At 34.5% G+C, this 14,840-nt stretch overlaps 1 protein-coding gene across 5 annotated transcripts; it reads left to right on the top strand.

Annotated features, from left to right (window-relative positions):
- The first annotated feature begins 292 nt into the window (after nucleotides 1-292).
- Nucleotides 293-13,139, top strand: LOC108483482 (uncharacterized). Of its 5 annotated transcripts, none has more exons than XM_053026456.1 (23): nucleotides 293-781; nucleotides 931-974; nucleotides 1,049-1,112; nucleotides 1,269-1,377; nucleotides 1,481-1,548; nucleotides 1,675-1,772; nucleotides 2,038-2,209; nucleotides 2,528-2,756; nucleotides 2,919-3,045; nucleotides 3,207-3,313; nucleotides 3,417-3,509; nucleotides 3,982-4,110; nucleotides 4,223-4,356; nucleotides 7,496-7,585; nucleotides 7,800-7,882; nucleotides 8,681-8,864; nucleotides 8,975-9,046; nucleotides 9,864-9,888; nucleotides 10,650-10,924; nucleotides 11,310-11,487; nucleotides 11,569-11,780; nucleotides 12,619-12,885; nucleotides 12,974-13,139. In XM_053026456.1, the coding sequence occupies exons 1-23, from the start codon at nucleotides 722-724 to the stop codon at nucleotides 13,016-13,018; spliced, it is 2,865 nt and encodes a 954-aa protein (XP_052882416.1). In that variant the 5' UTR covers nucleotides 293-721; the 3' UTR covers nucleotides 13,019-13,139. The 5 variants fall into 5 exon arrangements, with proteins under 5 accessions (XP_052882416.1, XP_052882414.1, XP_052882413.1 ...); XM_053026454.1 differs by having other exon boundaries at nucleotides 314-781; nucleotides 7,809-7,882; nucleotides 9,849-9,888; XM_053026453.1 differs by having other exon boundaries at nucleotides 314-781; nucleotides 9,849-9,888.
- The last annotated feature ends 1,701 nt before the right edge of the window (nucleotides 13,140-14,840 follow it).

Genomic DNA, 14,840 nt, shown 5'->3' with positions numbered 1-14,840 from the left:
AAACCAATCTATTTGAAAAATTATAAATAAAAATGATGAATAAACTACACTTAGGGCATTGGATCTTAATAATCTCTCACATATTTTATTAAGGTAGATAAGTTATATTTCACATTATCATACCTTCTGCATGTTTCTCAAAACATGGTAATAGCTTTCTTCATAGCAGAATGACTTTGACATGAGTAAGAAAATTCCAAACCCAAACTACTTTTTTTATTGCCTCATAAATAATCACATATTCAGCTTCCATTTACTTGACACTTCCCCACAGTCACTGTCTAGGAAAAAACATAACCCGATATCAATTTACTCAAATCGCGATATGTTTGGAAGTCAAAATTTGTATATCGGATAAAAGTTAAATCTCCTCCTGAATATATAAGCAAATTTGGAGAGATGACAAAGTTGAGTGTCAAATATAAAATTTTAACTAAAACTCGGGAAATTTCTGTTATTATGATATTTCTGTTAAAATATAAAATTTTTTAGATACGGTTTCTTGAAAACCAGATCTCCCCATTTCACCATCGCTCTCCATTTACCTTCATTTGATTTACTTTCTATTTCAATGTCCGTTAATCAAATTCGAACTGAGATTCGAAACTCTCTTTTGATTCAAATGTCGGTTATTCTTAGATGAATTTTCCATATCCATTGCCAATTCGAAGCAAAAAATTGAAGTTTATTGTTACCAAGTTGAGAAACGCGGTGATCTTTCATGGCATCTTCAAGCAAAGCCAATCTAGCTGAGCAAGATGAAGGAGAGGAAGCAGACGAAGTGCGTTATTCATAGTTTCACTTTCGTTTTTTCCTGCTTTCGTTTTTTCCTGCCTTAGTGTTCATAGTTTCGTGGCTAGAAAATTAGAAAGCGATTTTAATTCCTTTTCTTCGTAGAAAAAGTAAAGTTTATATTGGATATTTGTGCAGATTGAACACTTCAATGATTTCACTCTGGCTTCTTCATGGGAAAGGTGTTTGATAATATAACAATTTCAACACTTCATCCTGCTTTATAAATGTGATATTACTGATTATCGAATTTTAGGTTCATATCTGAAATAGAGGCTACCTGTCGGCAGTGGTTAGCTGATGGTCCAAAGCGTTTGCTGGTACGCCTGCTTCAGAAAACTTGTTTTATTCAAAATGTTTATAATTTGTGCTATTTGGGTTCTAGAGAAAAGAATAAGGAATGCTGGTTAAGGTTCTATTTCCTAGGTCATGATCACATTAAATAATAGCAGACTTCATCTGTAATTTTGATGTAGGAAATGGGAGCAGTTCATCTGGACTCATCTGATAACATATATAAGGTCAAATCTGAGTTAAAAAATGCTGCAAAAATCTATTCCATGGAGTACTACTTTGAAATCAGCGGTAATGGTACTTTTGGAGAAAAGATATTATCTCTTAATGATTTACCTATCTTAGTATCGTGTTTTGAGCTTCTGTTTCTTTGCTTGCGTTTTGATTGGCACAGGCAAAATTGCTGACTGGAATTGCACTTTGCATGATTTGCAGCTTTGCTTTGGAGTAAAAGAATTCTTGGTATGCTTGTGTCTCATGCTGTCTCTTCCTTCTTTTCAATAGTTTTCTTGATAGTAATATTTTTCAGATTTATATAAGGCTATCCTATGCTTTCTTTACCTTTGGACTAACACGTGCCATCAACAGGTGATTTCACCTCAAAGTGCCAGTGGTGTGGTACTTGATGCGCCAGAGGCAACCAAGCTTCTAAGTGCAGTTTCAATTGCTTTAGCAAATTGTTCAAGGTTAGGATTCTGACTGTAATTGGTGCCATGAAATACATTATAGCATGGAATCCTTTTTGATCTTCTAGTTTTTATCAGTAGCAACATATGGTGTTATTAACTTTTAAACATTCTTTTAACACTTTGGCTTATTATTTTTCCCTCATAAATGTTGTCAGAAACGGTTTATATTAGTGTTGTAATTAATACTTTTACTCTAGGTGTATCTGTTTCATTAAATATTAATTTAGATTCTGAAATTTTTGTATACATTTTGGTACTGCAGTCTGTGGCCAGCTTTTGTCCCTGTCCATGACCCTTCAAGAAAAGCATTTATTGGAATACAAAACATGGGAACAATTTTTACGAGACGGTTTGAGGCAGATCGTATTGGTAGCCAGGTTCCTATAAAGTTCATGCATCTGGAAGGATTGTATGAGTTGTTTGTTTCCAAGTTTGTAAGTTCATTTTTTTTTATTAAAAGCCTGCAGATTCTTCTAAGCTTACGAACTATAGGGTTTGTTTAGTTTTTAATATTTAACATGGGTTTGTTATTACTACTTGACAGTAAGATGATATCAGATCTTCTAAACTAGCATTTTGCTAATTTTCTCAATTGATAAAGCTGAAATTTTGTTTAATGTTCGTCTTGATCATGATGCTCAAAGCATCCTTTCCCATTGTTTGTGGAAGTTTTGCTTCAGATTTGTAATATTTTTGCATTCACATTGACTATACCCTTAGAGGTAGTACTAATTGATCATCTATTTTTGAAGGCTTACTGCATGTCAGACCATTCAATGCATCTTTTCAGAGTACATCTTTTAATGAAACTCACCTATCAAACACTTTCAAATGATGAGGACAATTACGATGATATCCAAGAGGCTGATACCGAAAATGCCGAATCTGAAACAAGTCCAGGCTGTGGTAATCCCAATAGGAAGCATTGGGATGATGATTGCCCTTGGAATGAGTGGTATTCCGCTGAAGATCCAGTAATGGGTAAGCTTATGTTCGTTATAACTTTTTTTATTCGGAGGACGGATATGGACATTTGCCTCCTAGAGGAATTGCAAATTTTCTGAGCTGGTACAAGCTCTGAGGGTCTGCTTTTTCTTTGTTCAATTGCTGACAGGCAATGTTTGATGGATTCTATGCATGTAGGATTTGATTTAGTGGTCACTTGGTTAGAAAAAGTGGTTGAAAGCTCCTTGGAAATGGCTGAAATGGAAAATGCTTCACCCCATGAAGCTGAGAAGTGGATCTTAGCTCCAAATTTGTACCCCAATCTGTAAGGAGTTTATGCCATGGATTCTCATTTTATTCTGAACTATTAAGATTGATCCTTCTGAAAATTCAACTACCTTTGTATGCTTATGGTCCCTTTGTTTCATTAATTTCTTTATATCTTTGTTACGTGATACATATGATTACACTGATTTTTATATGAAGTGATAGTTCAAAAGGAGACAGAATTGGATTTGCCTCCCAGTTGCATCTTTTGGTTAATGCATTGGAGATGTCATTTGAATCTCCATTTATAGAGGATTTTGTGTCAGGTCTCGATGGCTTTATCTGAATCTCTGCTTATGTATTATGGAGACAATTGAGATATGGAAAATTTATTTTAAATTTTATAACTGCTGCATTTATTTCTTGCAGTTGAAAATCCTGGTTCAGACAATTTGGAGTCTACTATGGTTATACCACCACCTACCGTCCTTGACCGTGTGCTTAAAGATCTCTTTCTTGAGGGTAATTTTTACCATTCTATTAAACACTTTGATGTGTTATGCCTCTAAGAATCTCTATAATGCTTTCCCAGTTTCTCTCTCTCTCTCTCTGTCTCTATACATACATACACACACACGCATATATTATATGTTCTTATTTAAAGTCTTGATGCTTACTGCTCTGGTTTGCTGCTTACCATCTCCATTGTAGCATCTTTTACTAAAAGTAAACAAATGTCTTTTTGGCCCGAAAGGAAAATTCTCTCTTTGGTCATGAGAGGTTAAGGTGAATATGTGTGAAGCTGTGTCAGATACAGTTGGTTTGGCTTATGTGCTTAAGTAGCTTCTTGTTTAGAAGATTTTTCATTGAGTTTTAGGCCTTACTATTTAACTTTACATCTTGCTCTGTGTATTAATTTTCTGTCTTGACATATGACTCAACAGAGAACTTCTTGTTTAGTGTTCTGCTGTTCCTTTCTAATTTCATATAACAGATCCCCAGTTACCTGATTTTGCTAAAGATGAACATAAGAGTTCTCGAGCTATTAAAGGAGCACCTGTTGAGTCTCTTTTTGCGCAGTTTTGTTTACACTCGCTATGGTTTGGCAATTGTAACATACGTGGTATGTATGAAAATCATGCGTGATAAGTTGTCTTGAGATAATTTATCTCTAGTTGACCTTGAAGCATTTTATTTTTTTTGCTGAATAATGGGTATGGTTCTTGTCTCTTTAGCCATTGCTGTGCTCTGGATAGAGTTTGTTCAAGAAATTCGCTGGCATTGGGAAGAGTCACAGCCATTGCCTAAAATTCCAGCCAATGGTTCAATTGACCTAGCAACTTGTTTGATCAACCAGAAGCTACAAATGGTAATAAATTCTAATGACTTGGACAACTTTTGAATATGTTCCAGTGAAGTTAGTTAATGTTGGTGGAAATCAAGGACTTTTAATAGAACTGACCTTACTGTTTCAAGTTTTTATTATTGCCTTCTCTTTCTGGCTGGATGATGCTTATTAGTTACTGTCTCCTTCCTGTTTTGATTCCTTTCTCTTACATTATTTTATACTGTTAACTTTAAGACTTTTCACCATACTCTATGATCTTGTACCCTAAATTCAATTTATTAAAGTTGGAAGGAGAAAAGGAATACAAATAAAGCTGTATTTGCCATGCAATTATCTCATGAACCCTTGGCAATTTTCTGAATTATCATCACTGCTGTAACTTATCTGCTGACCTTTCTAGTTCAAATCCGTTCAGCCATAACATTTTTTGTGGTAAAATGATTTTCTTAATCCTGAGAGTCTTTAAGTACATTGAATGGGTACAAACAGTTCTGTTATTTAAGGATCTATACTGTAGTCTAAGCTTAGATCTAAAGACTGAGAAGCACAACACAGAGACACAGTGTGGTATGACATGACACATGGTGACAAATGAGTTACTTGAAAATTTCAAACGGGTACACCAATGCACAATAATAAAAAAATATTTTTTATAGAATAATGTACACTAAAAATATAAATTTGATACTTTCAGATCAAATATTAGCATGAAAATAGCTTTCTATTTCTTTTAAAAGTTTTGATTTTAAAAGCATGAACCTATAATACCCATTAGGACCAAATAGTTCAAATTCCAATCCCAGAATGCCCTAAATCATCATATTCTAAATTACTCAACAAGAGAAACCTCCATACTTGTCTCATCGTTTTCCTCTTTGTCTACTCTCTTTCGTTCTCAGTCCCCATAACATATTTGCATAAATACTTTACTTTCTACTCCTACTCTTTCCTGCATTTAACTCTCCATTCTTGTTATTTCCCTCTACATCTTCTTTTCCTTTATGGATTTCAAGCATTTAAGTTCCTTAGGATATAGGCTTTTGCTCCTTAGGATATAGGCTTTTGCTCATTTTTAATCCTGTATTGGAGAAAAAAGTGCCAAGAAAAAAAATCGTGTGACCAACATGTCTTGACGTTGTCCAATTTTATTTTATTGACATGTCCTCGCATGTATTTGTATTCTGCTGTGTCAGAGCCTTCTCCAACAATTGGAAACTCCCCTGCAGTGAGTGTTCTTTCCTCATAACCAATACAAGATTCCCTTGATTGCATTATGTTGTCAAGAACTTGTCTATTCCTAAGACCAAGTTAGACCAACAAAAGGTTGAACACTTCAATCAAGCAGACAAACCTATTGCCCTCAAAAAAGATATTTGTTCTTCTCGTAACCCCCATCTAATTTACAATCTTATGAGTTATCATCGATTAACACCCTCATATTATGCCTTCACCTTGTCTTTATCCAATGTGCCCATTCCTAAGACTGAGTTAGATCAGTAAAAGAATTACCCGGTTAAGCAACTGAAGTAACGATTGATGATTTTTGTCTCGAAGCCTGATACTGTAAATACTCATCATAATCTAATCCAGACAACATGATAGATTTGGCACCTTGAGTATTAGCAGTGGGAAGAGGAAGAATCCCATCTCCTTGAGCCTGGGCCACATGAGCAGTGGGCCAATTATTATGAGAGGGTTGACCATGAAGAGCCCAACACGTATCTCGTGTATGGCCATTATTATCACAATACGTGCAATGAAGCCAAGATCCTTTGCCTCTTCCTTTACGATTACCTCCTTGTTGAGTAGTTTTCTGTGTTGCTAGCACAAAGGATTCTCCCTCAACTTGGTTTGGGTTGGAGGAGATTCAAAGTAACCGAGCCGTCACATCGTCAAGAGTGGGAATGATTGGGCTAGCAAGGATTTGATATCAGACTGAAGCTAAGTCAGTTCGCAGTCCTATCAAAGCAAGCACCATAAAAAATGTCCCGCTGCTACTCTTGTTCAGTAACACATTCAGAAAAAGGCATAAGAACATTAAACTTGCTTTTCAAGGTTTCAACCTGACCCAAATAGCTTGACATATCCTATTGATTCTGCTAGAGATTAACAAGATCTGAGGCTATCTTATAAATTCGTTGAGTATAATTAGTGAATAAATTCTTGGCCTTAGCCCACACTTTGTAACATGTTTTACAAGATTGAAACAAAGTGAGTAGCTTTGGCTCAAGAGAATGCCATGACAGACTACATAATTGAGCATCGAGTCTAGCCCAGGTATCTTTATCCTTTTCATTCTAATTAGCTTCTTTTCCAAGTGGTCCTTGAAACCTTCTCCCATAAACCAGAGTTCAACCGAAGCCACCTGTGACACATAGTTACTGCTGCCTTGAAGTTTGACGGTTGTAATTTCAAGGGAACTAGGCAGTGAAGAGAATAAAGGTTTATAGACTCAGTATTGAAGAGAGTCAAGGAAAAATACCAACGGGTGGAAATAGTAGGTCAATAACACCACTGTGGTCGGGAGAGGAGTGTCCACCTTTAGGGAAGACTCGTGATGACAAACAGTGGCCAGAGAAGGTCTAATGCATGCTCACTCGTCATCACGTGGGAGGGGCAAAAAAAGGGTGGTGGTGTTTGTGGCTCACATGCGTGGTTTTCGGTGACTGGCTTTCGGCTGAAGGGTCAACGGATGGCGGGTATTTCAATGGGAGGGGTTTGTGACTTTATTGGCTTTGATACCATGTAAATTTGAGTGAGAGAGAAGAAGAAGAAGAAGTGAGAAGAGGCTGCTGTTACACCTAACTGTTTGACTGTAATAGCCATGAGAAAATAGTAAAAGAAGAGGACAAATAGAGTGAAAGGAAGAGAGGTTAATTCTAAAATGTATTTCTTGCATATGTACATTATGTTACATAACCTATTTACAAAGAAGGAAAGTTTAATATATGATACGCCTAACTTTATGTAAGTCAATCCCTAGAATCATGACACAATAATTCCCTAAGATTACCATCACAACAGGTTCTAATAGGCTCTAGTGCCTGAAGCATCTTATCTTATTCTGTAATCAGTTCTTTTTAATATTTTCACTGTTTCTCTTTCCGTAAAGCAATATGATGGCCAATTAATCGTTTAACTTTGTCTTTTTTCTGGTCAGCTTGCAATATGCATTGGGAAGAAGCGTGAACTGAATGAAGAATTTGAAGACTGTATTGGAACTAAAGATGATGCATCTGCAAATATGGAGGTCATCACCACCTTTTGTCTTGTCTTGCTTCCTCTACTGCTTCGTGTGCTTTTGTAACTGATAGTGAGCAAGGCGAGGTAGAAGGCAAGAAAAGGGGCCTAGCCCTTATTTTCTTCTGCTTTCAACCCTCTCTTTCTCATGATATCTATTCAACTTGTTCCCTTATGGACTTAGTTCTTTATCTTGTCTTTCGCTTGAAGTCTTCATTTGACAGAAAATGCAGGAAGTAAATAAAGTTGGAGATGAGTCTTCTAGTTTTCATGCTCGGAGTCAAGCCTTTGATGAGAAACGTGACAGGTGAACTAAGCATGTGAGAGTTCTTTGGTTTCTTTATAAAAGTTGCCATCCTTAATGGCTTTTCCAAATCCTTATATTCTCTGCTCTTTCTCTTGCTACGTTTCCAGAGATATTAATTTTTCTTTTGGCCTCTACTAGAACCATTTTAATTTATCCTTATGATGACACCTACTAAAGAGTTAGTAAGATTGAGATACCTACTGTTTATAAGCCATAATAAGATATGGTTTCAAGTTTAGGTGATGTAATAATAAAAAGGTTTACTGTCATCTGAAAATGTAGGTTACATAATTATGAAATAGTTGGCTTTGTAGTACTGAAAGTTGTGATTGGAAAGAATGAGTGAGCTAGCAACTATGATATCAATGATGAATTTTTGCACCTTGTTGCATAAGTGGTCCATTTAAATGATGTTGTGGTGAGTGAGATGCTCACTACACTTTAATTCAACTTTGTCCATTACGTTTATTCTAGCAGATACGTGAGCTGGGTTCATCGCATGGCTAGAATTTAGCTGTGGGGCCTGAGTTCGAATGTTAATTAGTAAGTCATTCTAGTCTTTTAAAGATCCAATGAAATTGAAATGAGAGAATAGATCTATCAATTCATGATTAATAAAGGTGTTAATTAGTAAATCATTCTAGTCTTTTAAAGATCCAATGAAATTGAAATGAGAGAATAGATCTATCAATTCATGATTAATAAAGGTGTGCAATATGTTACTGCATTCTTTACTTTGGACTAGAATTGTATAAAAATATGATGGGAACCTTTATTTATTATTATTATTTTTTGCAGTCTCTTGACTCCAGAAGGTTTTAATGGATCTAAAACAGTTGAATCAAAGTTCAGTGCAAATGCTCAAGATGTGCATTCTGCTGATAAAAGCACTTTGGATTCTATTAGGAGAGGTTCAGCTGGTCCTGTGGGATCTATGAAGCTTCTGAAATTGTGTCAGAGCTTGCATGCTCCTTTTACGCAGGTTTCTTTTATATCTGTGAATGACCGATATATATTGTAAATTTCTCACTGAACAATACCCTACTAGGTATAATTGACTTAGCAGTTGTCTTTTTCTTTGAATCGTCACAGAGTGCACCACTCATGACAGAAGACATGCATGAAGAACGACTCCGTGCTATTGAGACCTTTGGTTTTTCATTTGTAAGCGTAAAGTGTTTGCAAGTTATTTTTCTATGAGTGTCATTCTGCTAACTTTTTGTTGCAATGGACCAGCCATTAATCTTAATCATATCACATTGGAGTCTAATGTTTTGCACATGGAATTAGTCAAGGCATCCATCTTGTTTCACACACCTCTTAATGGTTGAAAGACTTAGTCATAGGAGTTCAGTTTAGACTTAGTTGTTTATGACCCCAAACCATCTATTCTAATTAAGTGGAAGGAGATGTTGATATTATGCTTGACAAACTACCAGGTTGAGCATCCAAATTGATTTCAGTAGGGACATTTTCTTTGATGTGTTCCCTCTAGCTTATTTCCAAACATATTACTTCTCTCAAGCTCAAATAAGATTTAATGTGACCTAAGGTTTGCAATAATGTGGATCACTATAATATTCACTCAAAATTGATACTAGCAGCTTCCTTAAATTTACACTGTAGTAACAAAGGTCAATGGTGTTTATTTCATGTGCTAAATATTTAAAATTGACAAGTTGGCTTTCTTTTGCAACTCTTCATCTAGCAAATTAATAGCATAAATCCCTTCATTATATAGTGGTTAATGGATGCTTTATGGTTTGCTTTTATGGTGCTATTGGAATCATGAATTTTATTTGCTTTTCTCATCACCGTTTGCAATATGTTTACCTTTATACCTTTATCCTTTCCATGTTTCATTTATTGTGATGGATATTAGGTTATAGGATTCGTTGTATTTCATGCTGTCTTGAACAATTTTATCTTTTAGTGGCTTAGGTAGTTGTTTACTATTTGATTACAGAACTTTTCTGCGCAGTTGGAGAGAGAGACATTATCTTCAGGTAATTACTATGGTTAAGCGCCCTTCCTCTTCAGTGTAGATTTTGTTGTGTTATGCTGTAAGTCATCAGATATTGCCACTAGTAATGTGGTTTCAAGCGATCACTATATCCATTTCATATTGAACCATGCATTTGATGTGGAGTTGGGAAACTGAACTGCAATAAAACATTTTGATATGAAGCTAAAGAAACTGTTGAATTGTTGGCACAAGTAGTCATGTTTAAAGGCAGAAGCATGTTGAATTATGTCTTAGGTTGTTCTGATAAGGCTGATAACAAAGACCAACTCTCTCTGCATTTTGAAATCCTTCTGGGAGTATGTTTGGTTGTTGCTATTTTGCTACTTGGAATTTTTAGTCCCAATTCATCAGTTTTGTAGTTTACTACGTGTTTTGTATATATATATATACAAATAAAAAATAAAATAAAAAAAAAAGGTAACTTACTGAGTGTGATCAGATTTTGGATTTCTTTTTTAAAAAAAAAAAAAGGTTTTTGATTCAATCAATTGCCAAGGAGATTGATTCTTCAATTGCCTTCTGAATTAGCTAAAATTATTTATGTATGAAAGCAAATAGGATAGAAACAGTAACGTTCAGGCTTATATGGCATTAGCTGTTAAATGGTCTCTTTATTCTCTATTTGACCTTATTTCAGCTTTCTCTAATAAGTTTGACGTTTAAGTTTCAAATACTTCCTTAATGTAGTCTGCTCCATGTTTGTTTACACATATTTACTGATGATTCTTTGTATTTTGAAAGACATGTCAGCTTTTAAAGCTGCAAATCCTGGTGCTGTTTTCGAAGATTTTATCCGGTGGTATTCACCTAGAGATTGGGAGAATGACGAAAGTGAGGCAAAGGGTCCATCCACAGATCTTACGGAGGGTATGAATGTTGACTGGCCTCCTCAAGGAAGGCTTTCACGGCGGATGTCTGAAAGTGGGAACTTTTGGCGAAAGATTTGGGATGAGGCTCCTATTTTGCCAGCTTCTGAGCAGAAACCACTACTGGATCCAAACCTAGAAGGACAGAAGGTCAGTTCGAACGTGGAAGAATGAACATCTTTTCTCATCTTTATTTCTGCTTGTTGCATAGAAGGTTTCCCCATTGATTTTATAAGAATTCAAGCTATCTTTTGCCTATAGAGGCGGAGCTCCCAAGGGCAGATCATTATTATTCAAATGCCATTGTTTTTGTGCTTATTTTGAGAATTTATATTTAACCTTGTCCAACTGTGATTTTAGGGATTTAGTGCCAATGTTTCATTTACTTGGGCATTCTTAAATGATTTCAAATTAAGAATTTGATTTTAGATTTTATAGTAAACTAAGATAAAAATATTGTAATTTGGTTATAACTGAGGTTGAATAGTTCTTAGACGATTACAGCTTTACCTTTTATGACTTCTTAAATCTGCAGATCCTTCATTACCTGGAAACTATGCAACCCCATCAGTTGCTTGAGCAAATGGTCTGTTCTGCATTCAGAGCGTCAGCGGACACTCTAAACCAAACAAATTATGGAAGCTTGAAGGAGATGGACACGAAAATGGACCAACTGTACCTTACTATGGCATCTACGTTAAGGCCTTTGCAAGGTATTGTTCATCATTCTGAGAAGTTTATTCTTCTTTGAAATTGAGGTCATTTAAATTTCGAGTTCTTTTGTAATGTTGCAGTGAACCTATTATCTAACACCAGTGACACTATTGAAGACCTCCAACGGCTTTGTGTTGTCTTTGAACATGTCGAGAAGTTGTTAATACTTGCAGCTTCCCTTCATCGTAGATTTAGACAAGTGCCACGAATCTCGGAAGCCATTTTCAGTAACTACTACAACTTTTACCTTCCAACCATGGGAATTGGCTTAGCTGATGTAGATACTCAGAAGGTAAATAGCCTCTATGCCATGAATCTCCGCTGCTTTAGCATTCTAGCAGATTAATCCCTCTTTTTTTCATGGATATTAGTGAATCAATGTTCTAGAAGGACTAATTTCAGTGGACTATTCTGTTAGAAAGTCCATCTGATTTCAGTTTCATGCTTTTGAATAAATTGAAATGAAAAAGGGTACATTTTACTTGATGTCCCCAGACTATGTCATAGATTTTAAAATGTTCTAATTGAGTTCTCAAAGTATCAGTATCATATGAAGCCGATCCTTTCGTCAATCTACAGCTTGGTTGTTAAATGCCCACTTGGATCTAATGTCTACGTGTTGACCAAATTTTGAACATATGTACCTACTACATTGACAGTTTGGATGTAATATGTAAAGAAACAGTGTCATTAAAATTTATGAGGGCTTTTTTTAACATGCTAGATCCAAGCTGCCTGAGTGGCAGGTTCTTACGTATTTAAAATTTGATCCAAGTGCTTTAAATATGTTTCACATCAAATCCGAGCTAGTGTTTAACACCCAAGTTGGCAAAATGATATAATTGATATGATATTGATAATTTGAGGAATCAATTAGAATGCTTTAAAGTTTGGGAACTAATTTAGAATATGGACTATAGTTTGGGACATCTGGTGCAGTTAACCTGATGGAAAAAGTGGCAAATATTCAGCAATTTAGTAGTTTTCTACTACATAACTGTTTGGAATTAGGAATTAACTTGAATTTAATTCCAGTTTGATTTTTCTTAATTTAAAATTTGCCTATCCCTTAGAAACTTCGCTGCAATTGTCTTGAGTTTAAATTCTCTGCAAACATTTATGTTGCTTAGGAATTTGACATGAAGCTGCAACTAAGTCAGAATGAGAGACAAGTTGTGTCAAATATGTTCACGCCACCAACCGCTAATCAGTCATGGAGAAAAGTTTTAAGCATGGGAAATCATCTGAACGGCCATGAACCAATCCTCAGGGAGATCATCTTCTCAATGCACGATAATGCCAGTGACAATCACTACGCAAGCAGCAGCCACAGAGATTATCAACAGGATACAGAAACATATCGGATGTATACATGCGGAACCTCGAATGATCTTCGGGTAGCACTTTCTATTATCTCATATGATTAAAATTCCTTTTCAAATAATATATATACTATAAATTGATCTATTGTTTTTGTTTCGTTAGGGTCTACTTTCACCCCTTAGAATGTTAGCAATCGAATGTCACTGACTATAGGATATATTACCTGGCATAGTAGGCTATTTCTTTTGCTTTGGAAGGTATACATTCGTCTGTATAGGCAGTGCATCTCTAGAATCTAGATGAAATAAAAGGGCAAAATTTGCTATCAGTCCTTATACTTCCGATGAAGTTTAATATTTAGTCCATATAGTTAAAAAGTTAAATATTAAAACTCCTAGTTCAATCGTCCAATAAATACATGTCATGACATAAATGTCAACTTGGCATGTTTCAAAATTTTGTCAATTTAACATATTAGTAAACATGCCATTGGCAAAAAAGTTCAATGACCAATGATTGAATTAGGATTTTTAAATCTAAAATATAATATAATATTTTCACCAAAAAATATATGTATATAATATAATATAATATAATTTTTAAGCATATGAACTAGATCCTTATAACTTTGCTAAAATAAAAAGACGAGCTGCATGTTTTAACATAAATAACTTCGATGGGGGAGTGTTAGTGTGAGCTGTTTAAAGTTACTGAATTAGTTAAAATATGATGATGTTTTCAGTAAATTACCGAATTTTTTTAATATAATTTACTAAATCTTTTATAAAATTACTTGGATTATACTGATTTTCTTTTGAGCTCATGGGAAGCTCATTTTAAAGAGGTTTTTTTTTTTTTTTAAGATCTTTTTCTAGGATAGTTTGTCAGTTGTTAGACAATCGTTTGCCTTTATTCTTTGTAATATGGGTTATAATTCCATTAGATGTCCTCAAATTACAGGTTAAATTTTAAATTGATTATTAGACTTCAAAGCATTTTAATTCAATCCTCAAATTAATACATCATTTGAATCACGTTAATGTCCGCGTTAAATGACATTTTGAATCTGATGTGGTTTTTTTTAAAGATACATATGGATTAATAAATACTTTTGAACATGTTAGATCTATTTTGACATCTAACGTCTGCGGAAGGACCTGATTAAACTATACATTAGTAAGAGGATTCAATTGGAACATGTTGATATTTAAAGTTCAATTTAAAGTTTTACCCATAGTTTGGGAACATTTGGTTATATTTTTCCAGAACTAAAATCTAAAACCTTCTTTAGACTAATCCATTATGTACATGTAAATTTGATGTGATATCTTTTTAGAACGCATGAATTAATAAATATTTTGATCTAATTAGACATTTAAAGTCATGTCATGGTCGAATAGTTAAATTGGCGGAACCATCTGATTGAAACTATACATTAGTAAGAGGATTCAATTGGAACGTTCTGAAATTTAAAGTTCAATTTAAAGTCTGACCCATAGTTTGGGAATATTTGGTGCAATTAACCCTGTATTTTTTTTCAGAATTAAAATCTAAAATTTTCTTTAGATTAATCCATTGCATACATGTAAATTGTGCAAATTGAGTTAGTTTTGGATAAAACTAACTCGTTTAAAATTTTTCAGGTTTGAGTAAATTTTTAATTTTAATTGTTTCGCTTCAAATTATTTTAGATTACTTATTCAAGTCATTTCAAGTTTAAATTGTGGATTATTTATCATCAAATTATAATGAAATTAATCAAAACACATAATCTCTGGTATTCAAATTTTTAAAAAATACAAATAAAGGACTATTCAAATTAATATATGTATAAAAAAAAGATTTCATCATTCTAATAGATAAGAAAAATTGATATTGGTGGGGTTTGGTAGGCCCATCAAAGGACGGTTCAAAATTAAATTATAGGGCCTTACACTTACGGCCACGCAAGTGTGGGGCCGTTATCGCACAATCGAAGGAGAAAAACAAACTTTATTCAAATTTCAATCTATTAAGATATGCTTTTTTT

The sequence above is a fragment of the Gossypium arboreum genome, chromosome 1, assembly GCF_025698485.1.
Source record: "Gossypium arboreum isolate Shixiya-1 chromosome 1, ASM2569848v2, whole genome shotgun sequence".
Lineage (NCBI taxonomy): Eukaryota > Viridiplantae > Streptophyta > Magnoliopsida > Malvales > Malvaceae > Gossypium > Gossypium arboreum.
The sequence above is the reverse complement of the archived record's forward strand: the minus strand, read 5'-3'. Positions and strand labels throughout refer to the sequence as shown.

What these genes read in the sequence shown, in the direction of transcription:
- LOC108483482 (XM_053026453.1), top strand. Translation starts at nt 722, where the DNA reads ATGGCATCTTCAAGCAAAGCCAATCTAGCTGAGCAAGATGAAGGAGAG. An exon ending in ATGGTCCAAAGCGTTTGCTG is followed by an intron (nt 1,113 to 1,268) that starts GTACGCCTGCTT and finishes ATTTTGATGTAG; the next exon opens with GAAATGGGAGCAGTTCATCT. An exon ending in GAGAGAGACATTATCTTCAG is followed by an intron (nt 9,889 to 10,649) that starts GTAATTACTATG and finishes GTATTTTGAAAG; the next exon opens with ACATGTCAGCTTTTAAAGCT.